The sequence below is a fragment of the Magallana gigas genome, chromosome 7, assembly GCF_963853765.1.
Source record: "Magallana gigas chromosome 7, xbMagGiga1.1, whole genome shotgun sequence".
Classification (NCBI taxonomy): Eukaryota; Metazoa; Mollusca; class Bivalvia; order Ostreida; family Ostreidae; genus Magallana; species Magallana gigas.
The window spans coordinates 53,129,135-53,155,690 of NC_088859.1; the positions used below are offsets into that span (position 1 = coordinate 53,129,135).

The window sequence follows — 26,556 nt, forward strand, 5'->3', positions numbered from 1 at the left end:
CCTTGCATGGGGAATATTTGTAGATTCGCATATGGCGAGTACTTTTAAAGCATTAATTGAAATCACTTCATTTATTGTGTACTCAATATATAATTATCTTCATATTGATCGGTCTCGGTAGATTTATTGATTTAATTGTTCCTTTCACACGTAATAATTAAAGTATGTTATTGTTCTTGTTTTATACACATATTTTTCAATATTTATTCACTTTTTCTTATTTTATATATTACTGCTGGGGTTTTTTTTAATTCAAATTTTTTAAATGATTTTTTCACAGAGCAACAAAGCAGTCAAACTTAAACCGTTAAAAAAGAAACACACGTAGAACAATAAAAACAGATCTACGTATCTTGTCAAATCAGAAAAGTTATCATCTATAGCCTATATAGAATTGCAGTTGTATGATTTCATCTCCTGTTTCTTTGTTTGCACATCAGTACTCCTTAATATTAGTTTTTTGGTTTTTGGTTTTTTTTTTTAAACAAATAAACGCAATAACATCAGGGACGTATATACTAACGTTAGTGTATGTGTCCCTGATAATATACATTAGTGTATCAAAAAAATGAACGTTTATCGCAATCTATGGAAACTATGGAACTGAGCTGAACTTTTTATCAAGGGTTTTACTCACACCCCTTCCCCATTTCTAATTCTCTTAAGAGACCTTATCTGGAATTATACGTTGTTGATAATTAATGTCATAATGATGAAATATGAGCATTGCTCAAGATTGTCTTTTGAATTTTCCGAATAAATCTGATGAAAATATTTGATGTTGGAAAAAACAAATCAGTAAAATATTAACATTGAATCTGCGAATTTTTGGTTCTACATTTGCTTAGGGTTTAACAACACAGGATATGCCCAATATACACATATATAATCAATGTAGCTACGCTGTATTCAGTCTGGGCTAAGTATCACTAGCTTACACTTAAATGACAACCCCCTTCCAGAATTTCTGGAATTATTACTTTTGTTTGTGACACTTCCAATTTTCAACATTAAAAGGTTCAATTGTATTCACTCTTAGTCTACGTAAAGAAAACACAATGTTTTATAATGTTAGTATATCATAGATATCTAATTCAGTCGGGATCGGTATTGGGGGTTTCTATATATGGAAACCTTATAGGTGGCGCTTCAATTTTTTTTTATAAATACAAGAAAAAGGTATGGTATCGGTCGAGTTATTGATGTGCTCTTTCTAAACGTCTTTATAGACGAGCATGTTTATAAGTATTAACCGTTTGAAGATGAAAACATACCTTAAAATTACGAAATGTTTTATTTAGAGACATGTTAATGCACATCGTGCGGCGAGTGACGTCAGTCACACTTCAATTTGTCGGCCATTTTGTTTGACTATGTTTTAAAAACTAAAATCCAGTAAAGCAGTTTTTAAGTTAAATTCTATGAAGTACGGTTATTTATTATTGTAGAACACATTTATCGAGTGTAAATTGTCGGAATGAGTCTAATTGAGGATAGAGCGGCAGCCAAGGAACTCGATCAATGGATTGAACAGTTGAACGACTGCAAACAACTCTCAGAAAATCAAGTTAAAACGTTATGCGAAAAGGTAACAAAAATGTGTATATCGTGTGGAAGTTTCTGGCATTGTGTAGTGATTTTTTCAATGTGTTAATATGTTGAAAGATTTTTGTGTATTGATTTTAAAATACGTGCATGGACGTTTCTTCTTTCCACTTGGCAACCGTTTCCTGCACATGGCTCCTGACTTAATGCAGCTCATGCTGAGAGCAAGGTTATTTCTTCACCGTCACTTTGATGTTCTCGATGAATTCTACATTTTTTTCACCATTATTAAAAGAAGAAAAGTGTTTGATAGGAAAGAGGAAAACATGTAAAAGGGGTTGCAAAACTGGGCTGTGTTTTACAAAAGAATTACGAAGTACAACCAAATTAATGAATGCTAATTAGTCACCAAATAATCAATGAATTATTCTTATGGCTGGAAAATCTAATAATGGGAATTAAAATATTTGTAAACAAATGGTTTTATGTCAATTTTGTTCTCTAAAGATCATCTTACGAGACTGTAAATATTTACGACTTTGTTGTAAGTTCATTTGTAAAATGTAGCCCTGAATGTGACAACTATACTTTGTCCCAAGTTTTTGCTTCCACCACTTTTTGCTTGATATTTCGATTAATCATAAATACCTTTGTGCTCAAACTACGTTCATCCACTAATATGAAAAATGTGCAGATTATCTGTTTTGAAACGCCCCCTCTACGGCTTCAGGTTTCAATACACATCCCAAAATTGAAAGTCTACGGGGATTTTGCATTGCATCAGCTATTAATAAGCCCGGATGATAACGTTGAAAAATTAACTTCCGAATGGAGAAATGATGTAAACATTTTCCATTATAAATCTCCGTAAGAAATTTGTTTTCGTTCCTGTGAACTTTTATGAGTGAAAAATGATAATTGTTCAATGAAGATTTGGATATATTCCCTTTTATCGATTTCAACTATTTTTTTCACATGTATGTGTATTTTTATTAAAAATCATCAAAAAGTGATGGAAGCAATAACTTGGGACAGACTATAGAGAGCGATATTGCTATATAAAAGGGGTTGGCAACAGAAAGTAAATGTTCTAAAAGATAAATGGTTATTTCCCAAAATTAGGATTATTGGTCTGCCCTATATATATCGGTTAACTTTTTTACCATGATTTTGTAAAGCTTAAATTATTTTTGTAATGTTTGAGAAGTCTACATTTAAAATATGGTATTCAGCAGGTTGGATGTTTTGTTTTACCAATATTTAGAATACCTGCGACGGTCTGACTGATTTGCTTTTTGGTGCAACAAAGTTCAGTTTCCTGGTAGAGCTCATGACTAGAAATTCAAGGGACCAGGTTCGAATCCATTGAATGATGTTGTTTGTGAGGTCAAAGATCATTTGAGGAAAGTTTGATGGAAAGATCGGTTTGATCCAGGCATCAATAGCTCAGTTGGTAGGACAGACCAGACCAGACAGTGGGGGTCTCCAAAAGTTTCTCTAAAGTTAGCCACTAAAAACTTTTGGACAATCGTAGTAAAGTTGATTTTAATTAATCCTTTTATCATTGCAGGCAAAAGAAATTCTGTCAAAGGAGTCCAATGTTCAGGAGGTGAAATGCCCCGTCACAGTTTGTGGAGATGTTCACGGACAGTTTCATGATTTGATGGAATTGTTCAAAATTGGTGGAAAATCCCCCGACACAAATTACTTGTTTATGGGTGATTACGTGGATAGAGGATATTATTCAGTAGAAACTGTTTCACTTTTAGTTGCTTTAAAAGTAAGTGAATTATCAAATTAAAGTCAGTGCTTCTTAATAAGTGATTAGAAAAGTATTAAGATTATGACTATAATATGTGTAAGGTTAATGAACATCTTTCATATTTTTACTTTGATAAATTTCAGGTTAGATTTAAAGATAGAATAACAATTCTGCGAGGAAACCATGAAAGTCGCCAAATCACACAAGTGTATGGTTTTTATGATGAGTGCTTGAGGAAATATGGCAATGCAAATGTATGGAAATATTTCACAGATCTGTTTGATTATTTACCACTAACAGCTCTAGTTGATGGCCAGGTAAGTCAGTGCCTTTCTCTCTTTCTCTCTCAAGTTATTACCATTAATAATTTTAGTATAGTACATAGTTTTGCATTTATGTACATTTTATTGTTTTCCACTACAGATTTTCTGTTTACATGGAGGACTATCCCCTTCTATAGACACACTAGATCATATTAGGGCTTTGGACAGAATACAGGAGGTTCCTCATGAGGTGAGCCATCAGAAGGATTTTTTTGCATGTAAACGGTGTCAAAGTTTTTAACTATCCAAAGTTCAGGGCTAGAAATATCAACTTTCTCTACTGGTCAAAGGTGCTTTCAACCAAAAAAGTTAAGAATTTTCACGGTCCCTGTGGACTAATAAGTTGAAAAGTATGAAAATAAATAACTTAAAGGGCAAGTGCCCTCCTCTTAATCAAATAAAATATTACTGGTACCAGACTTTGTGCTATCAATTAATTCAAGTTTAACAAAGTCCAAAATTCTGTTGATAGTCTAGTCAATCAAAACTACTATACCTATATCTGTGTAGAACCTCTTATGTTCATACAATAACATAAAATTGGTGCATGAAAGATGAAAATAAGAGATAAGCACAAGCTAATCATTTTCGTTGTTACAATTACAACTTTAGAATCCAAATTCTTAACTATTGTAATGATATCAGATGTTGTCACAACAGTGTTTTGGACAGTATAATTCTACAGGACATGAGTCTTGAAAGTTGAAATAGTCAGAGCCGCTTCTGTTGGGTCTGTACACTAGATTATGTTGTGCAATAAAAGCTGGCTCTGTACAATCCACAATACCTGGATGACAATGGTATGACATAACACGTTGCATGTTTATAGACAGTGGTATTGATTTTCAACACCCACTATGGTGAAAGGTGTCCCAATTCTCTCTTGTTTGGGTGCATAATGCTGTTCTATTTTTAGTGATGATAAACAATGAATACCTAGCTGTGTATTTACTTACCTAACATGAGTCAGTCCTATCTAGCTTTGTTTACTGTAGATTAGACATACAAGGTAGCAATGACAGGTAATGAGGTGTATGCACCTATCTAACTAATAGGTCAGTTGGGTGGCTGAAGGTGAATTATGTAGAGTAGGGGCCATCAGGTTAGGCCAGGTATGATGCATGCTGATACTGACTTCTGTGTCTGCTCAGACCATCCTACCCCCTCATTCCCGCAAATGGGGCGAATGTTCAAGTTGATCTAAATTTGATTCTCAATAACTTGTTATATATACATATATATGATTTTTTATGTAAACATGTGGGACTTGTGCAATTTATGATATAAATTATGAAATATTGAACTAATCATTTGATGAACTTTGATTTTCAGGGTCCTATGTGTGATCTGCTTTGGTCCGACCCAGACGACCGTGGGGGCTGGGGAATCTCTCCCCGGGGGGCTGGCTACACATTCGGACAGGATATATCGGAAACATTCAATCATAGCAATGCTCTCACTCTTGTATCAAGGGCCCACCAACTCGTCATGGAAGTAAGTATCGACAAGAGGGATGTACCATCTCACTGACTCTATGTTAATAACATTGCTACATGTTAATGTATAGCATTAGAGACAAGATTTACAATATACAGGGACAGTTTATGTATCATTTCAAGACCGGCTAACCATGGATAATAGCATTAAAGACAGCATTGCAGACATCGTAGGCCTTACAACTTGTGACTCTCTGAACACCAATATCAGCTTTCTAGCTACTAGTTAGAGCATAAACAACAAGGAATCTTAATTTCCAGTACTACTTGGTGATAAGTGTATTAGAACCATTTTAACAAGAGCTTGGACTTAAGGTAGTTGTGTCAAACAGCAATGTGACATAGGCCTGTCTATTTCATTGCTGGCCATTCTGCCATGGCTCTTTGAAATCAACCAAATTTGTCTGGCTTTTGAGTGAAGTGTACGCAAGTCATTTTGAACTTGTTTTGAGCAAGAAATAGATAGTTACATCCTACTGAAATTCCAAGTCCTTGCTAAAATGGTTCTAAATCAATTCAGAATAAGGGACAAGTACTTAGACAGTCGGACTTCTCAGCCAGAAGGCCATTCTTGGTTGACCACCATGGTTTTACTTAGTTGATTTGTGAAGAATTTTGGTTGTATTTATTGCTTATGTATTTCAGGGGCTACAATTGGTGCCATGACAGAAATGGTTGTATTTATTACTGATATATTTCAGGGCTACAATTGGTGCCATGACAGAAATGTAGTGACCATATTCAGTGCACCAAATTACTGCTACCGATGTGGAAATCAAGCTGCTATAATGGAATTAGACGATTCTCTTAAATATTCTTTGTAAGTGTTTATCAATTCAGTGCTCATGGAACATTCATTATTTCCAACTGATAATTAATTTTCTCAAAATTGTACTGTTTAAGAGGAGGAAAAAAACTTTGATATTAAATAAAAAGAATTTTGATAGATAACCTACACAATTATTTTTAAATAAATTTATATTAACCATTGTAACAAACTAGATTTTGAAATAATGACTTTTCAGAGAGTCATTTTTCTTGATGTTTTAACTGGAAGCATTCACTTCTATCAAATGGTATAAATTGGAAATTGTTATTTGCATATAAACAAGTGGAACAACGTGTAAAACTTTGATAAAAATATTCCATAGATTCATAGAGTTGAACTGATTTGGGCGATGTTGTGTCTTTCAGCTTGCAGTTTGACCCAGCACCAAGGAGAGGGGAGCCCCACGTGACCAGACGTACCCCCGACTACTTCTTATAATGATTGGACTAACCCTGCGGTCTGTGTAGTAGTATTAAGATGTCTGTTCTGTGGTGCAGTTCTGTTACCCAAAGATGTGAGGGGAAAAATCGCTCTACCTTATGTTGTACAGTTGTCAATGTCAACATTTTATTGTTCTTATTGCAGAATTATTTGTACAAAGTAACTCTATGTATTCATATCTAATGCTAAGATACACCTCTTTGTTATTGCTAATGATGAATTTGGAATTTTTTTTCTTTTTAAATATATATATATATGTTGCAGTTTTGCTGACTAGAAATTTGTGCAATGCTAATATTGATTTTGTTTTCATCTTTTTTTTAATTCTAAATTTTGTGGCAAGGAGTTTTGTGTAGTTGCAGCCATTGTCAAGGATTTCATGCACTTGGTAAAATTGATCAAATGACGAGAGTGACTAGCTCGGTAGCTTGCACTGAGACGCATCCCATTGTAAGGCAATAAACATTACAAACAGTGTCTGTGATACAACGAGATTCAAATCAACTCTTCAGATAATAGTGCACAATGAGATTTAGTAATTAATCGTAGGAAGGGATTTTTTCCTTTTGCTTTTTATACTTTGCAAGGAGTCGCATCTGTGTTCAATGTTGGACAATGATATAGGAAATTTAGAGTTGACACATAAAATTAGGTAAATATTTTACTTTTTTATTCACATGTAGTATATTTTAAGTTACCAAACCTGAATTCAGCATACTTGGTACAAATAAATCTCATTGGTTTTCTTATTGTGTAATTTATTTCTCTAACTCATCCTTAAAAGTGACATTGCATGATCCGTCTTCTGTGTTGTTAAGTTGCGTAGGGGAGAGTTAGGGTATGTTAGGAACAGTCTGTGTTGGCCGCGTGATCTTCCTTCATGTTCATAGCTTATTTAGAGGACAGCATGGAAATAAATCTGTGACGAGTTAATTTGTAAAAGCACAAAAAATTCACAAAAAATGTTAATTTATAAACTAAGATACAAGCCATCAGAGAATAAAAGATGAAATAAATCTTGTTGTGTTTTCCATCAGGTTTATGTAGTTTCTAGTGTTAGGAACTAGACGAGGGAACCTAATGTACTGGATTATTTTCCGTGTGAAGAAGGGTAAATAAAAAAAAATACATATTTACGCTTTGATTAAGAAATATATGTAATTCGCTCTGATTCACCAAAAAGTTTTAAGAAAGATAATTGAACCTTGCATAGACTCAAACATTATACCAGTGCACACAAAAACCAACGTAGATTTGTCTGATGATTTATATTACTATTGTACAACTTGTGAAAGATCAGAATACATAATATAACAAGAGATGTTTGTGAAACATTTATGCCCCCTCCCTTGGAAACATCCACTTGACAAAGAAAATGAACGTAAACTGCAAATAACTGGTATTTTTCTACGTTCAAGGGCCATAACTCTCGAAAATTGCTCGATTGTACCCAATATCGAACTTGACCTAGATATTATCATGATAAACCTCTATACCAAATTCATTTCAATATGTTCATCCTCTGCGAAGAAAATGAGCGGAAACTGCAAAAAACTAGAATTTTTCTACGTCCAAGGGCCATAACTCTGTCGAAAATTGCTCGATTGTACCCAATATCGAACTTGACCTAGATATTATCATGATAAACCTATATAACAAATTTCATTTCAATATGTTCATCCTCTGCGAAGAAAATGAACGGAAACTGTTGGTGGACCGACCGACAGACAGCAGCAAAGCAATATGCCCTTCCTTTCTTCGAAGGGGGGCCATAATAAATTATCGTCATTTTTGCCAGGAATACAAAACATATGATGAGGATATGAATCTAGGAATGCGGGTTGGCAATATATTGTAGGCTTGTGTAATACGGCGTTTCCAGTTCCGGTTTCGGCAGATATCCGGAACTAGGCGTGACATAGGTCTCCTGTAGTCGGCGGTGTCGCTCCTGGTTTCTGGAAAAAAAGTTCAACAAATCTTATTTCAAATAAGAAATGGACAATTTAGCATTAAATATTGGTATTATACAGACATCCATTAATTCGTTCATTCATATAACGAATTCATAGAAAGTTTTTTCGACGGATCACTTTCGTTTTTGTAACAAAGTAGGGACAACAAAGTCATTATGAAGCAGGATTCATACATTTTTACTACAATTCACCATATAAACTCAAGATGAATTTATAAATATATGTTTTTGCATATTGTCTAAAGCAAATTCATAAAATTTACCGATTACGCCAAAAAATAAATAAATAAATTTTATACATTACTGCGAATGCGAGGATACCTTTGTCTTTTGTAATAGATGACCACGCCCAGTAGGCCAAAGGACGCGAGAAGAGCAATGGCGAACAGGGCAGCCAGGGCAGCGATCGCCGTACCGTGGGCATCTAGTCAATACAACATTACCATGTACAAAACCAGGTCATTGAAAGTGTCAGCAATTATAACAATATTTATCAATGAATAGGTGATGACAATTATAATTAGTGATTCAAAATCTGGTACCTGATAATAGCTGCTCTCCAGTCTGTGTCAAGTTACCTGGAATAGTAAAACTAGTAGTATCAATCCAATATGAACTCTCATTAGCTCCCCGGTTTTCGATACCTCGAGTGAAAGGAAAAACAGAAAAGCATATGTAAGTTGTAATTTAGATGTCCTATCCCACTGGAAATCTTGAATGGGGTTCAATGGCGTTCTACTGAGAAATACTTAAATGTGGGATGATGCAAAAATGTGCATCATTGTTACTCTTTTTTTAAAACATCTCTCTATTGTAAAGTTGAATGATTAAAGTTGTTATTTCAAAAAAATAATTCAGACTAACAATTGTCGGTAAAGTAAGAAGTTACAATATAAAAGTTGGAAATTTAAAGATTAAATAAAAAAAATAATTCTAATAATAAAAATCTGATATTTTTTAATGTGTTCGAAAGAAAAATTTTAACATTCAAGGACATTTGACATTTCAAATATACTCTCCACTTGCTCTAAATGAGCCACTACACAACTGTTTATCTGCCTTCCAAAAATACAAAAAAAAAAAATCAACAACAAAAACCCAATTTCGTCAGTTCTTCCTGATACTCAAAATCTGATCGTTAATCAAACTCCGACGTCCGCCATTTTGCTGTGTATATGTACAGAACGTTTGCATTAACCGCCCGGTTACTCTCCGTCATATACGCTTCAGTTAATCATCTGGACCGGGTTACACGAACGTCAGTAAAGGGGGGATGTGCGTTCATCTTGTATATTTGAGGATAAGAATGTAAACATTTCTTGAATTGGGGCCCGTTTCACAAAGCTATCTTATGACAAATATCTGTCTTAAGACCAAAATTTGTCATAAGTTTTTATCATAGCTGTTTCACAAAAGTGTCTTAACTTATGATAATCTTAAGATTGTTCAAAAACTTAAGACACCCAGATACTTCTCTTAAGTCAATTTTAAACATGGCGGCGTCCTATGTTTTGATAAGAAATAGGCAACTTAAAAGGCGTGAGCGTGTATTCAGGGACAGAATCAACCCATTAAATTATATGGACGATTGTGACATCTAAGAGAAGTTCGTTTGCCACGACATGTTATCTTTGACTTATGTAATGAGCTTAATGATCGTTTAGAGCACCCAACCAAAAAATCACATATGCCATTCCAACATCATTGCAAGTCATGGTTGCGCTTCGCTTTTATGCAAGTGGAAGTTTCAAGCTGTATGTGCAGATCTTTATGGTTTAAGTTAAGCAAGTGTGTCCAGAATTGTTTACGCTGTTACATCTATTCTAGTTGCCTTGAGTCCTGTCTACATTAAATTTCCTTCTACTGACAGAGATATAAACAATACTATACTGGACTTCGCTCATATATGTACATGTAATTTCCTAAATGTGATAATAGACGGGACACATATTCCTATTCAGGCACCTTCAACTCATGAGTATTTGTTTGCTAACAGAAAAAAAAAACTTGCATTCAATAAATGTGATGGCAGTTTACAATTTCAATTTGAAATTTTTGAATTTGGTAGCAAACTGGCCTGTATCATCTCCTGACGCATTTGTGTTCTCAAATTCTGTTTTGTGTCAAATGTTTGAGAATGGCAACATTAACAAAAGGTTGTCTAGTTGGTGACAGTGCGTACCCGTTAAAGAATCACTTACTACATGTAACACCCGTCTTGAACCCAAGCAACTCCCATGAGGAGGCATACAATGATGCCAACACTAAAACCAGGGCCCCCCATGGAGCGAGCGTTTGGTGTCCTTAAAATGAGGTTCCGATGCATCGATCGCTCCGGAGGGACCCTACTTTTCCGGCCCGAGAAAGCTTGTGGAATTGTGACTGCTTGTGTGGTGCTACATAACATTTGCATAAAAAACAACGTCCATGTGCCTCGAAACATAAATAATTATTGTGTTTTTCAACAACCAGACATTGTTATATACCAAGGAGTAAACAATGACGGTGCTGAAGTTAGAAGAAGATTAATTCAAACTCGATTCTGAGAACTTAGTAATTGCCATCTTCCTTTGACTATTGTGTTTATTCAAATTATATTAAAATTTCAAAATTGTTTCTTTTGCTTTATATACGGGTAATGATAAAGTAATAGTTATTTAAAGATATTTCATCATTAAAGACATTTTAATGCGAGACATGCATTTGTATACAGGTATTTAGGATGCCAAATGGTCAGTAAATTACAATTTTGAATTACTATAGAAAAAATTTAGATTCTATGGTTTCATATCATTTTATATTTTTATAGATTTATCTTTCAAACATTCAGCCTCCTTAATAATCATCAATCAATAAAAGAACACTATTTTCTTCACTGGTTTGTTTTTATTGTTCTTATCAAAAGAAAGTACAAAAATATACGGTACATTATAAAGTATCCAGTAATCATTATGTTATTAAATATATATTTATATTGCAGATTTCGTAAATAAATTCGTTACTTTACAATTTACTGATTGAATTTTATGCAATCGCTCCTATAATAATTATCTTAAGATTATCTTAAGATAAGTTAAAGTTATGACAGCTTTGTGAAACAGCTATGTTATATCTTATGATAATCATAAGTCAAATCTTATGACAATCTTAAGACATGTCTTATGATAAATCTTATGACAGCTTTGTGAAACGGGCCCCTGGCTTGTTTCTGCCTGAAACTGGCCAAATGTGTTGCCAAAAGATATAAAAAGCAACGGACATGATGCCCTACATGTCATTTTGTTTGAAAAGTATGCATACAAGAACAGGACAATGCCTTTTAATCACCCAGGACAGCTGTCGAACTGCGCCGCTACAGACTTATTTTGAAGATTTTAAAAATCTGAAAAAATAGGAAGGAAGTTCATTGGTGTCCTCTCTACAACCATTTGTTGAGAAAACGTTTGAATTTCACTTTTTTAAGTTGTAACTTTGTCTCAAAGTAAGGTACCCTGTTCTTAAAATGGGCCTCAAAAACCACAAAATATATTTGTCTGTGTCTATGAAGGTGTCTGATTATAGATTTAAATAAGGTTGTCATTGCATAGTAAATAAAATAGTGCAAGGCGCAACGCATGCGCAAATAGTTAAATTTGCCGAATGCCTCATATGGACACAACTATGATCGGCCGAAGCCGATCACAAAAATCCCTCTAAAACAAAATGGGACAGGTATAGAGATATATATCAAATTCAAAACGGATTGTTTTGAATTAACATTTATTTTTTTCTATGAAAATATAACGCCAATGTGCCTCAATAGACAATGGAGTTCTATTTTCTTGTTCTAAAAATAGATCCCATAGCGACTGTTAAAAATAGGGTATCCTATTTTGAGGCAAAGTTATAATTTAGTTGAGCGAAATTCAAACTTTTTCTCAACAAATGGTTGTAGAGAGGACACCAATGAACCCCCTTCATATTTTTTCAGATTTTTAAATCTTCAAAATAAGCCTTAGCTGCGCAGTTCGACAGCTGTTCTGAGTGAATAAAAAGTTATTGTCCTGTTCTTGTATGCTTACTTTTCAAGCAAAATGACATGTATGACTTCATGTCTAATGCTTTTATATCTTTTGACTTCATATTCATTGCTTTTTTATCTTTTGGCAACATATTTGGCCAGTTTCGGGCAGAAACAACCCAGTTTAAGAAATGTTTACATTCTTACCCTCAAATATACGAGATGGCCGCACATCCCCCTTAAATAAACTTAGTTAACACCGTAACTAGCTGTTAATTTTTTAATTGAAGTTACATATCTTAGAGTTAATTTAAGGTTAATGCTAGACAGATCGTTAAGTGTCTATTCGTTACATAAGCTTCAGTTAATTGTACGTTATTATCTGTTACGTTACGTTACGTTAACTTCAGTAAATCGCCTGGTTTATATATCCGTTGTATAAGCTTCAGTTGACTCAGTTGTTATCCGTAGAATTAGCTTCATTCAATTGTACGTTTGTATATCGTTATAAAAGCTTCAGTGAATTGTTTGGTTGTTATCCATAATGTTAAGCTTCAGTTAACCACCTATCCATTATATAAGCTTCAGTTATAAGCTTCAGTTGTTATACGTTCGACAAGTTTCAGTTATTCGCTTGGTTATAATTACCGGGTACATAATTTTCAGTTAATAGCCAACATTTCTTATCCGTTCTGCAAGTGTCAGTTAACCGCTTGGTTGTAATTCGTTATAAAATCTTCAGTTATAGGCCTTGTTGTTATCCATTAAGCTACAGTCAATTGTACAGTTAATATCCATTATGTAAGCTTCAGTTAATTGTACGTTCATTATCCGTTGTCAAAACAACAGTTAATTGTACGTTTATTGTCCGTTGTATTAGGTTCAGTCAATTGTACGTTTATTATCCGTTATGAAAGCTTCCGTTAATTGTACATTTATTATCCGTTGTATAAGATTCAGGTAACCCGGTTAACAGCTTAATTCAGATAACTTGACCGTTTGTTTCATTCACAACTTCAAGTGACATAATATATAGCATAAAAAAGGACTTCCCCAAGCATAAACTAAAAAGTAAAGGTTTTGCGTGTGCTTCCTGAGGCCAGTGAATCATTTCGTGAATTTTTTTAGTTTGAAAATAATAGTTAAGTGTTACTAGCGCCCATGCGTTCATGTAGGTGTTATACCAAAATATTTAAATCTGTAAGGAATGCATGAGAGTGATTTGATAATTGTCGAATTTTGCCATATACAGGTAAAGGAGGGATAACTCCAACTAATTGTTGCTTTTGTGCAAGAAAATTCATTTAAACTTTTCTAAAACTCGCCTAGTGTTTTGGTGTCTTTTCCCAATCCCTAATTCTTTAATTTTAGGAAGTCTTATGTTATATTGTTATCGAACTTGATGGTCAGATAATAATGACATTTCTTCCTGTCGGTATGTTTTTACCTGGGTTCCTCCTTCTGACCTTTTATTAATGTGCCCTAAGGTATAAAAGCAGGAGGAGGCGATCCAGTTGCTTAAAGACTTTCTATGATTGTAATGATAAAGGTCTTTTATTGGTGACCTTGACACGATTATGGTAGTATGTGAAACTATAAACACAGTGTAGACCGAAGTCTTGAATAAAGTGGCATTATAAAGAGAGTAGAAGTGTACAGACTATTTAATTAATGTAACTTAGGTCGTATAGATAATGACCTTGACAAAGAAACGACACGTGGACAGACTGTGACTAAGGTCTTTTATAAAGTGACTTTGACATAAAGAGGAAAAGTGTAAAGACTCCGTAAATAAGGTCTTATATACATTGATCTTGACAAAGAGATGATAAGTATACGCACTGTGTAACTAATGTCTTATATATAATGACCTTGACAAAGAAACGACACGTGGACAGACTGTGACTAAGGTCTTTTATAAAGTGACTTTGACATAAAGAGGGAAAGTGTAAAGACTGCGTAAATAAGGTCTTATATACATTGATCTTGACAAAGAGATGATAAGTATACGCACTGTGTAACTAATGTCTTATATACATGTATAATGACCTTGAAAAAGATAAGAAGTGTACATCAGACTGTGTTATGTAAATAAGCTCATATAAATATGATGACATTGACAAAGAAAGGACAAGATTAAAGACTCTGTAACTGAGGCTTTAGATAAAGTGACCTTGACAAAAAGAGGCAAGTGTACAAACTGCGTAACTAAGATCTTCTATATAGAGATTTTGAAAAAGAAAGGATAAGTTTACAAACTGTGTAACTATGTCTGATATATAAATGACCCTGACAAATAAAAGAGTTAAGACTGTGTAACTAAGGACATATATATAGAGATTTTGAAAGAGAGAGAGGATAAGTGTACCCGCTGTGTAAGTATGTCTGATAAACAAATGACCCTGACAAATAGAAGATAAGAGTTAAGACTGTGTAACTAAGGTCTTATATACAGTGGCCTTGACAAAGATAGTAGAAGTATACATACTGTATAATGTAAGTAAGGCCTTAGATAAAGTGACCTTAAAAAAGGGGGACAAATGTACAGACTGGGTAATTAAGGTCTTATATGTGGTAACCTTGATAGAGACACAACAGAAAGTGAAGCAATCAAGTTGGTGGACGGACTGCAGTCGGTGTTACATGTGAGGTTTCATATACAGTGACCTTGACACAGGGACGGCAGCAGGGTGAGACAATCCTCCAAGTGTGTAGAGAGACCGCCACTGTTGTTACTGACAGAAACACACCAAACTGGCGTTCCTTTAGTTGAGGAGCCTGTAAAACAATCTAGAATTCCACATCATACAAAAATGGACAGAAAATTGGATATAAATTATCTTATCTTATCTAATCTTATAAATTTAGGCACCTGTGGCCTATACACACCCAGGCGAATGTGTTCGAAATGTTTTCTATATCGTGGCTAAGTCCATAGGTGCTCGAATGAAAGTTCTAAAGACTTCCCCGAGATTTGTTCAGTTCCAGTGAAATTTCAAGCGGAAGTATAAGTGTTCGGATAATATTCTCAAAATACGTAAGTACTGATCGTTATTCATATCATATCCTACTTTGATTTATGTTTAAACATGAAAATCTATTTAGATATATGTCTTATTTTATCATCTAGTGGTTATTAACCTTCGCAGGGGTGTATATATAACGTCAGAGGCCTGTTGCCAATATATAACGTCAGGTCTGTAAATAATGTCAAGCGCCCATGATTACGAAAGTTTGGTCTTACTCCCTGACTGATCCAGAGAACTGGTCCACTCAATGACACTCCTTCTTGATACCCGGGTCCACACCAAAGTATAATTCCTCACAGACGTCACCCCGTCTGTTTCCTTACAGGATGTGATGGAATCCCACCAGGGGCCGCGATCTTTCTTGAAATTAGCGCCACCTAGATAAATTGTAATTCAATGATCAAATTTCAAAAATTAAAATTCAATTAATATGCAAATCTCGGATATATAAATATCATATTTCATATTTCATATATAGGGTTGACAAATGAGTTATGATTGATAACTATGTTTGATCTGCAAAACAACAACTTCTTCTCTTGAAAGCTGTAGGAGGAGTTATACATACAATAGGGGTACCCTGAATGCATTATCATGCGAAAAAATTACAATGTCCAACAGCTTGTAATTTTTAAAAAATTTATCAAAAATCAAAATCGAAGTAACATGCACATCTCTAGTGTATGTAAAGTTATCCATACAATAGGGGTAAGCTTTTGGCAGTCGACCGACCGCCCGCCATTTTCACCATTTCATTAACCGGATGTTTTCCTTTGGAAAATCCGGTTAAAACAATGAGTATTTTTCCTTTGTTTTTTTTTTCAAACTAGTTAGATTTGGAAAAAAAACAAGGGAATATACTTACATTTGTAGGTTAGATCTAATTCACACGGAGTCATTTTATAATAGAAACATGAGTCCAGGGATACATAAACACACGAGACACAGGAACCCGGGTAATCATCTGTAAGGAAATTAAACAAAATCAGGGAGAAAAAAGAGAGAGAGAGACACAGCTAGACAGACGGACAGACAGACAGAGAATTTTAAAGATATAATCAACATAATTCTTTTGGTTTTCCATTTACCTATTATTTTTCTCAGTGGAGGCGATGAAAACTGCTTGTCGTATTCCACCACCCCTGATTGACCCCCGTGGAAATCAAGAGACCCCTCATAGAACGGCTCGGGTGTGCAACGATGTCGGGTAAAGTTAGAAGGCGTTGTCTTACAAAAACAGGTCGCCGCCTAAAAAATTTTGTCAAAATTTAAAAATTCAAATCAATATCAATCAAATTAAATGTATTTACAAGGTTTAACAATTATACTGACGACCAACAAATGCTTTAAAGTTTTTGTCAACGTGATGGATTTACAACTACTCACAGACAAAGCAAACACGCGGTAATCTGCGCATGCGTCGTAACAGTCCCAAACCGGGTGACTACTGTTGATGATGCTCAGTTGGTTTACCAATGTCTCCGGATTGTTGAAGGCTTCACACTCTGGAACAGAATAAAACACCCGAACTTCACTATAATGACGTTGGCGTAGATTGGTATTGTGATAGATTTACTACACTAGGAACAGATTTTTTGGCAGATTGATAGCATGTATTCTTATATACCCTCTTTTCCCAGACACTAAATGGATACACCTTTACAGCGCCTGACACGCGTTGCTTTAGTGTTTTAATTTCAGCTTATATTGCTTTAGCTTGAAATATAAACTTCAGGCTAGAGTCGGAACCGCTTACCTCCCATTTTGAAGAGCCCCGTGGATCTGTACAGGGCACCGATCCAATAGCGCCGCCCGTCGGTGGGGACTGTATGACCCCCCAGGTGTACGACACCACCGTCTCTGTCTCCCTGAGGAATTGCTTGACCTGATCCCAATAAGCTACATCTTTTGGAGGCCGTCTCCCAGTCATAACAAGCGTCGTTCACTAAAAAACAAGTAACAGGAAGAATGTATATCGTAAAATCACAGCAATGGACATCATCTACTAACACAATAACAGGAGGAACGTATATCGTAAAATCACAGCAATGGACGTCATCCACTAACATACTAACAGGAGGAACATTTATTGTAAAATCACAGCAATAAACATCATCCACTAACACAAAAAAGTAGGAACGTATATCGTAAAACCATAGCAATGAACATCATCCACTAACAGAAAAAACCGGGACATACAGTATCTCAGGTATAGAATAATTCACCGACATAGACAATCGGGGCTTAATTTCTCAGAAATATATTCAGTTTACTTAATTTTGATCTAGTGATTTGAATTTAACCTACAATTTAAATGTATATACATTTAAATGTATATAGACTAAAAATATTTGATATTAACATGCATGATAAAAATAAGTTTACCTTTCAGCGAACTGGATCCAAATACCATACAAATCCCAGACAAGAATAGTTCCAACATAAGTGGAAGTAATGTGGTCATGGTGAAATATCCAAATAATGGTGTTATTCTTGTGTATGATTTGTCCGATTATATGTGTCATTTAACATATATATATATATATATATATATATATATATATATATATATATATATATATATATATATATATATATATATATATATATATATATATATATAAAGTTTGACTTGACATAGCTATTTCTCTTGCTTCCTGTCTTAACAGAGCTTCTATTGTTTAAACAACAGACACAAAGATACAAACAATCAATCAATCTCCCTTACTTATCAGCATGCTACTTTATTTAATGCTAAATGTTTACACATATAATCTTTTTTTTAAATTATCTGATGGTATGTATTCAATCCCTAGCAACAATAGCTAATCCATTTCCATTCCAACAAAATTCGGTTGCACACAAATATTGCAATAATTTTTCATCTCGGCTCTTTTCTGCAATTCCCTTCCAGAAAACGTTTGCAAATTCATCATCATTTCGACTTTAAGTGCGATCGGGGGGAAGATTATAACTAAACCTATATTTGAACTAATTATCATCGCATCTGAGATTTATCAAGATATTTGTTAGTGCAACACTCAAGTGACGACGATCTCAACAAAAAGCGACGATAAGTAACGACCTTTCATTGATATAAGCGAAATGTAACGTCCTTCAATGAGTCTTGACATAAGATAATTTTAATTTAATGAATTTTGTGTTTTCTTTCACTTTCTAAGTTCATATATTAAAAGTTTTGATTTTAATGACACCTGGTCTTGCTGGTTTAAATGTTCATCTTTGAACAAAGTAATACTTGTATAAACATCTCGGTGCGTTTTCTGGCTTTTTGTGTGCTGTGACGTTGTTTTCCCTCCAACACCCCAAGTCATTGGTCTGATTGTAAATGTATCATGAATTCCGCATACATTTGTGAAAATATTTTAAAGCTTCATTCTTGCTCTGAATCTTGTTGAGAAGAAAAGCTCTGTATACTGATATCAGATTATATTCAATTTAAATTCCTATATTTGAGACTTTTTTTTTCGTTACAACAGTTAACATCTTAAAAAGTTATATATATCTAAAGTCTAAAAATATATCTGATGAACCCTTGGTTGTATACATGTACATGAGATGTTGCTATTTATGCCGCCCACAAAGCCCCTGATTAGCGGTTATCTTATTTATGTCGATATAATGAACTCCTTGTTCATCGTTTCACATCACATAATATGACTGGGAAGGTGTAGCCACTGGATGAATTTCTTTTGAGCACACATCACTCTGTCAAGAGCTACTTACTCTACAGGAGATCAATGAGGATGTTCTACACTTGGGCTATATGTACATGCATGCGGTCTTAATTTGGTTTTTTTGTTAGAATCTTTCTTTCCGGTACCATTATTTATCCTATCCACCCTTCTTACTGCCCGGAACGTCACCTTTTTCGTTTCAACTTTATAAAGCCTAAGATTGTTCGCAGTATCTTTGGGCACATCTTATACACATTTTATAAAATTTGACGGTCGTCCCTTGTTAAGGCTTGGTACTTATGATCACTCCCCTCGTTTAAGTGCATTGTCCTTTATGGGATTCGAAAAGTTTTCCTTTCTCTTTGTTACTGTTACTGTTCACTATCCAAAGCTGCTTCCGTAAACCTAAATGTGTCATGTACGTAAGCTATTATTTCCTAATTTGCCGAATTTCGCATTTCCTTAATAATCATGTACTTAGATTTCAAGCGAAGTTCGATGGTTACCTAAAATGGTTTTTAGATTTGTTGCCTCTGTTTTCTCTTTCAGTGTTTCTTATGAACCTTAGTCTTCTCCTTACTTTTCTTACTTCCGTCTGTCTTTTGTTAGGTTTTGTTGGAAGTTTCCTTTGCATGCAACGACAATACACTCTTTCAAATGCAACCAATTTCTTGAAAAAAGTTGAAATAGTGGGAAGAAGATGTGGGAAAAGAGGCGGGGGTGTCACCTCTCCTCTTTACTTTTTTCCGGAATGACAATAGATACAGAAATAAATTTGTCGCTACAACAATAGTAATTTTCACCTTTCGCTGCTTTATTTGTGGATTTAGCATGCTCCCACTCCTTTGATGTCCTTTCTATTAATGAAATTGTTGATGTCCCCTTCCCCATGCATGCCTAGTGGAATTCTAGTGAACAGCAAAATTTAGAGACTTCGAAGGATAAAAAATCTGTTTAGTTTTCTGTCTTTCTTAAAAAATAGACACAGCCATTGGTCTATTTTCTCCATGTTTAAAACTGTTTTGGGAGAACTTAACTGAGTAGTGTTTTGGAATGATCCTTTTTCGTTATCCTTGATCGTATGGTAAGATTGTGTCTGAGAATAATTTGTTTGAGGATTTCAGTCCTCACAATAATATCCAAATACATGGCTGTACAACCAAAACCGACATTAGATTTAAACCGCCAAATTCGGAGAGTAATCTGTGAACATTAATTCATTTAGCATTAAGGTATTGTAATATGAATATTTAATACAAATAGCTATAATAATTAATCTAAAGAAATTTCCTGATAGTTTAGAGGTTGAACAATCTTTCACAGCCCATGACTTAGATATTGTTTGTTACATCAAGTCACAACATTGAAATTCAAATGTATTGTGAAATTGTTTTCCTACCAATCTTTTCTGTTTATCTAAGTAAGTGGATAAAGCATTTCTAGACTACTGATTCGTTTCAATGCTGCAGCTAGGACTTTTATTTTAATATGAACTTTTTTCAAGTAAAATTCTTTGAAAAATTGGGGTTTTTTCCTTCAAAATTGCGCCCCTTTCCCATCATGTTTTAATCAAACACTTTGTAGAAAATCATATACTAGTATTTAACGATACACCAATTTGTATTTGTTAAGTTTTTACCAAAGGTGTGAAGGGCCTGTATATTAACCGCAATCTATTAATAAATTACGATTTTTATTTTCAAAATTTACTTTGAAACTAAAAGGTAAATTAAAAATCACAAAGAGTCCTCATATGTTTTCGGGTACCGACGCATTGAACTCGGAATAGGATGAGATAAAATACTAGTTTGTAGTTAATCATGCGATGATCAAACTCCAAAGGCAGCTTGATATCACTCCTTACGTAAGATAAGTACGGATCATCCTTTGACTAAATAATAGAGACGCCGTTGTATTTTTGAGGTTTGTAGTTTATTTTGGTGTTCAAAAGATAAACTGAAACTAGTAATTGTAAATTTTTCATATGAATGGACCATTTAATAAAGGATTGACAATTTAAGGCAAAGATTATACGCATTTTTAATTCTATAGGTCATAAAAGAGAACGTTGGATGAATTGATTACACATGCATATTCGTAAGCTGCTAGTTAAAGGCTAATTATAACTAATGTTGATGAAACAAAATTTTATAACTGAAATTGTTCATTATTCCTTTTCAGTATTCCCTTAGAATTTTTCAGGGTTCCTGACCATGGACCCCCGTTGCAGTGCTCAGGAGGTGTTAAAGTGTCATCTCTCTGTGACCCCGGGCCCCCCTATGTACTGCGACATTTGTCAAATACATCTGTGTAAAGCCTGTGTGGGGGAACATCTCTCTGATGAATCCAAAAAACACAGAGTTGTTCCATTTAAGAAACGGGGGCTTAATCCTAAGTGTTCAAAACATTCCACACATTTGTGTGAACTTTATTGTGAACAATGTGACGTTCCTATTTGTGTGGAGTGCGTCTCCTCTAGTGAACACGTAGGACACAAACAAATTGGCATTTTAAATATTTTAGAAAAGAAAAAAAGGAGAATTACAAAGAGAGCTACAAGATTTAGAGAAAACCGTGTATCATCGATACCAAGAGATTGCATCAACCATTCCAAAGCTAAAAGCTGATGTAAATGAAAACTCTCAGAAATTGACAGCAGCTATCAACACACATGGAGAAGACTTGCATAGAGAAATAGACACCATAATCCAGGAGCTAAAATCAGATCTTGATGAAATGGAATCCAAACACCTGGCTGTCCTAAATAAGCAAGAAGATGAAATCACACGCACCATTTCTGATATCACACAGAGAATTGCTGATCTAAAGAAGTTCTCTCCCCCGGACAGACCGCTCATTGATGTACCACGGATCAATGATCACAGAGATAAACACTGAGTATGGACGCTCTAATGGATTGCTCGGTGTGTCCTGTCTGAGAGATGAAGAACTGTGGACGCGTGGTGATGACGAAACGATGAGACTCTATAACCTGCAGGGTGAACCAGTGAAGTCAGTCCAAACAAAGTCAGGGAGACCGCCATACGACATAGAAGTGACAAGGAGTGGGGATCTTGTTTATACTGATGACGAAGATAGAACAGTGAACATAGTGATGAATACACAGATACAGACAACGATCAGACTACAGGGGTGGATACCTCATGGTGTATGTAGTACCTTCTGTGGTGACCTCTTGGTTGTCATGGTTTTGCGTTATGCAGGCTCCACAGAGAAACAAATTATTCAGTTTAATGAAAAAGGACAACCTCTCTATTCATCTGGTGGTTACACTAAATACATAAGTGAAAACAAGAACCTAGATATCTGCGTGTCAGACTATGGAGCCCGTGCAGTAGTGGTGGTCAATCAGGCCGGGAAACTCCGGTTTACCTACACTGGGCCTCCCTCTACCACCAAGGGATTATTCACGAAACTCTGGCGTTCTTACTCTGGTCCTACCTCTAATAACATGGGACAATTTCGACCAGCCGGTGTAACGAAGAATATTGACCCGGGTTGAAAATTGACCCGGGGGTCATTTTTCAACGTTGAATATTGACCCGGGGGGTCAATTTTCAACGTTGAAAATTGAGACCAAAATCGTGAAATTTATACCCGGGGTCATTTTTCAACGGTATGAGAAAGATTTTTCTAAACTCTGATGACCTCGACCCGTTGAAAATTGATCCTGTTGAGAATTGACCCAAACCTCAGAGTTTTGATCTGAACTGGAACTTACTCTACACGTTTAAATGAACAATCATGCACATATTTGAAAGTTTCAGTTTTAAAATGTACATACTGTCCGATACATATGCGGACGTGGCTAATTTCTTTTAGGCTAATATGTCCAATTAATCATTTAATTTTTAGATTGAAAATATGATATCCATTTACTATTACAATACTATGTAAATAAAGCTAAGAAGATGACCGTTTGCTTCGGAATAGAGCAGGCGAGTATGGCTACTTTTTGACATAGATGACATGGTTTTCATTCCCTCATGTGACAGAATTTTAAGTTTAAACTTGTCACAATCTCTGATAAATATATCTAACAAACATATTGCCCGTTATCGTCACTTTTAAGGCAATTCAACAGAGCGCTATTCGACAGGCACCTGACGTTGTATATTTTTCTAATAACTAAAAATATATAAAATCTATACTGCTTTATTGGGTAAAGGGTATATATATTTATATCAAGACAAAAGGATATAATGTCAGATACCAATGCTTAATTTGAAGAAGTTTCACTGACAAAATAATAAATGAATGGTTGTCATATTTTTATCTTTTTTCATTTATACTGGGTTTTTTTTATACGTATATATACAGCATATACATATTACACATGTTTTAATCTTTTACTACAATTAAAAAATAATTTTTCATAAACTTGTCTGATTAACTTTATTGAAGCACCATCCAATTTTTTGCATATACAGCCATAGTTCTTCAAAATGCAATTTTTTTCTATTATTTTGAGTTTTCAATTCTATTATTTACCTGTAAATTAGAAACACAGGCAACTGATGTAATATTTTTTCTCAAAATTAAAAACATATACCCTCTACAGCAAAAATGTTATCAATTTTAAAAAAAAGTAGGTTTGCATCTAAATATACAGTCGGAGGATTGTTGATCTAAATATATTAATGGTAAATACATGAAAAGGTATGCGAAAAGTATACAACTGATAGATATTTTGTTTGGAGCAGCTGTATCAAGGAAAAATCCGAATTGCTTAAACATGTACAAATTGAGGCAACCAGGACAGTGACAGGGATAATAGTTAATTCTTCTAAAATAATTTTATATAGTGAGCTTAATTTGGAAACCTTGCATTCTCGAAGGGATAACCATAAACTAATTATATTCTACAAGAATATAAATGGTTTAGCACCACAAGATTTGTTAAATTGAATTCAATCATATTTTCTTACTGAACATGCATATAATCATAGATCAAATTAGTTTTTTTTACTATCTACCACTATATACTTATTACAATAGCTTTGCTTCGTCTACATGTAAATTATGGAATAATCTTCATGCAGAAAAGAAAATTTCATCAACTTTATCTTTCTTTTAAGTCAAAACTTAAAAAACAAAATATACCTAGAGCTTACAAACCTTTCAGTTAAGACAATAGGAAATATTATTTTACGTCAATTACGGAATAAAGCTAGTAAAGCTTACTTATTTAAGGATTTTTTTTATCTGATGTGAGTCGATGTTTATACTGTGGGTCTGAATCTGAAGGAAATGTGATTTCCCCCCTGGATATCCAAGATACACTCAACAAAGAGACGAACTTTTTAAACAATTTATTGACATTAGTGTACCATTTTATATGAACTATATACTTTATGGTAGCTCTGATTTTTCATATAATTGTTTCCCATGTTTATACTTATATTAGATCTCCAAAGCGGTTTTGATTCTCTTAAGGTACACTGTTTAAACCTATTTAAGTATTATACCTTTATATTTACTTAATATACAGTTCCCTTTTATTTACTGTTCGTTTCAAATGGGATGGATCATGAAAATCTCATTCTTATGTTTGTATCTCTGCAGGTATAAATGAAGGTGATATGTTTGTTAATATAGGTGTGAGTGAACATGTCTACCAACAATGTGTCATACAATCATATATGATAAATATTCAGATAATTATTAAATATTCAAATGCCTCATGTCTTATATACACATTATATACACATTTAACACGTTTAAATTAAATTAATAATGTAGGTGGCTGTGATAGGAAGGTCAATCATCTACTCCAACGCTGCTGTATGATCTTCTACTATTTATTTCTATTCACAAAATGCAATTTACCAATTTATTGACGAAAACAATTACTGTTAGTAAATTTATGATAAATTTTTGTGATCAAAGCAATTTAGAAACTTTAAAGCAAAATTATATTGTCATCCTGTACAAAAATAAGGTTGTTAACTTGCTACAGATTTCATGAAGCAGAATTGTTAATGCCTAGACAAATTAGCGATTTGATGATATTTAGTTACATAAGAAGTTATTCTAATGGAACAAATAAAACATCAAAAATCGGCTTCAAGATATAGTTACTTCAGCATTGTTCATGAAAGAGTACAATCATGTTGGCATATCATCATTTTGTAAACTGTTATTGGCTGGATGGGTGTGAATACAAAATTCAGATAGTCACAGTTTTAACAAACTGAGTGGGTGCAAACACAAAAATCTCAATATGACATACTTTATTTTTTTTTATTTACACCCACTCAGAAAATTTACAATGAACAATATCTTAGTTTCAATTTACTGGGTGAACGTAAAACCAAAATTAAATAATATGACGTATTGTAATTTTTTAAAATTATTTATAATTGTACACTTCTACAGCAAATTTAAAAAAAAGAGTTTTACTGAATTGAATATTTTAACGTGTAACCATGTATACTAATATTATTAAAAACATATATTTCTTTAAAAATATATAGATATCACACAAAACATCAATTATACGCGATAAGTTATTTATGAATAAAATAGTTATTACATTATTTAAAGGGATACTATGTAAATTCAAAAAAATAATTATTTAAGTCTCATTTTAACCCCCCCCCCCCCCCCCCGTTGAAACATGTAAATCTAAAGAATAAATATATAAAAAACTGATAATTTTTAATTAAATATAAATATTGATTCGTTAATTTGTGCTTCTTTGATGTTGAATTTTGAACCGGTTTCATGATCAAAATTCCACGATGCGGGTCAATTTTCAACGGATTAGGGTCTTTATTCAATACCTTTGGTCTCAATATTCAACGTGGAAAAATGACCCCCGGGTCAATTTTCAACCCGGGTCAAAATTCTTCGTTACACCGGCATCGCTACAGACAGCCAGGGTCGGATCCTGATAGCAGACATAAACAACCGCTGTATTCACATCCTGGATCAGAACGGAACGTTCCTCCGCTACATTGACAACTGTCATTTACAGTATCTATGGGATTTGTGTGTGGACACAGGAGACAACCTCTTTGTTGCTGAGGCTACAGGTAAAGTGAAGAGAATCCAGTATACGACGTGAACAATGTTGAAATGTAATCGTTGTGATTATAATGTAATAGTATATTATATTTAAAGGAAATGTATAATTATATATTTACATCTACCATGTATAATTTCCTCTTTTTCTTACGGAAAAATATAGTCAATTCATAGCTCTATAGAAACAGCCAAACTGAAATTTACACACCCCATTTATCGATTGGTCGAAATCTACAGCGGCTGAAAGTAACAGGACTGAAATTGACACGCCCTGTTTATCGATTGATCTGAATCTACAGCGACCCAAGTAAACTCCCGGACTGCACGAAATAATCATGATGATGCCAGACTCAAAGTCTCACAAGAGACGATTTTGCTGTTGCTAACGCGGGTTATGTATTCTTCCTGCAA

The 26,556-nt window shown here is 34.2% G+C and overlaps 2 protein-coding genes across 3 annotated transcripts; one reads left to right on the forward strand and one right to left on the reverse strand.

The window, feature by feature from the left end:
• Nucleotides 1–1,089: 1,089 nt before the first annotated feature.
• LOC105341231 (serine/threonine-protein phosphatase 2A catalytic subunit beta isoform) lies at nt 1,090–7,412 on the forward strand. Its single transcript, XM_011447634.4, has 8 exons — nt 1,090–1,179; nt 1,449–1,588; nt 3,116–3,325; nt 3,451–3,624; nt 3,731–3,820; nt 4,963–5,124; nt 5,828–5,946; nt 6,321–7,412. The coding sequence occupies exons 2-8, from the start codon at nt 1,478–1,480 to the stop codon at nt 6,391–6,393; spliced, it is 939 nt and encodes a 312-aa protein (XP_011445936.1). The 5' UTR covers nt 1,090–1,179; nt 1,449–1,477; the 3' UTR covers nt 6,394–7,412.
• On the reverse strand, nt 6,743–17,922 carry LOC105341232 (uncharacterized). 2 transcript variants are annotated; one of them, XM_011447636.4, is made up of 10 exons: nt 17,783–17,922; nt 17,154–17,342; nt 16,784–16,902; nt 16,486–16,645; nt 16,263–16,361; nt 15,613–15,774; nt 15,036–15,146; nt 8,911–8,946; nt 8,690–8,792; nt 6,743–8,351 (listed from the first exon to the last, which is right to left on the reverse strand). In XM_011447636.4, exons 1-10 carry the CDS (start codon nt 17,859–17,861, stop codon nt 8,225–8,227), a joined length of 1,185 nt encoding a protein of 394 aa, XP_011445938.3. In that variant the 5' UTR covers nt 17,862–17,922; the 3' UTR covers nt 6,743–8,224. The 2 variants fall into 2 exon arrangements, with proteins under 2 accessions (XP_011445938.3, XP_065922640.1); XM_066066568.1 differs by lacking the exon at nt 16,263–16,361.
• Nucleotides 17,923–26,556: the final 8,634 nt, after the last annotated feature.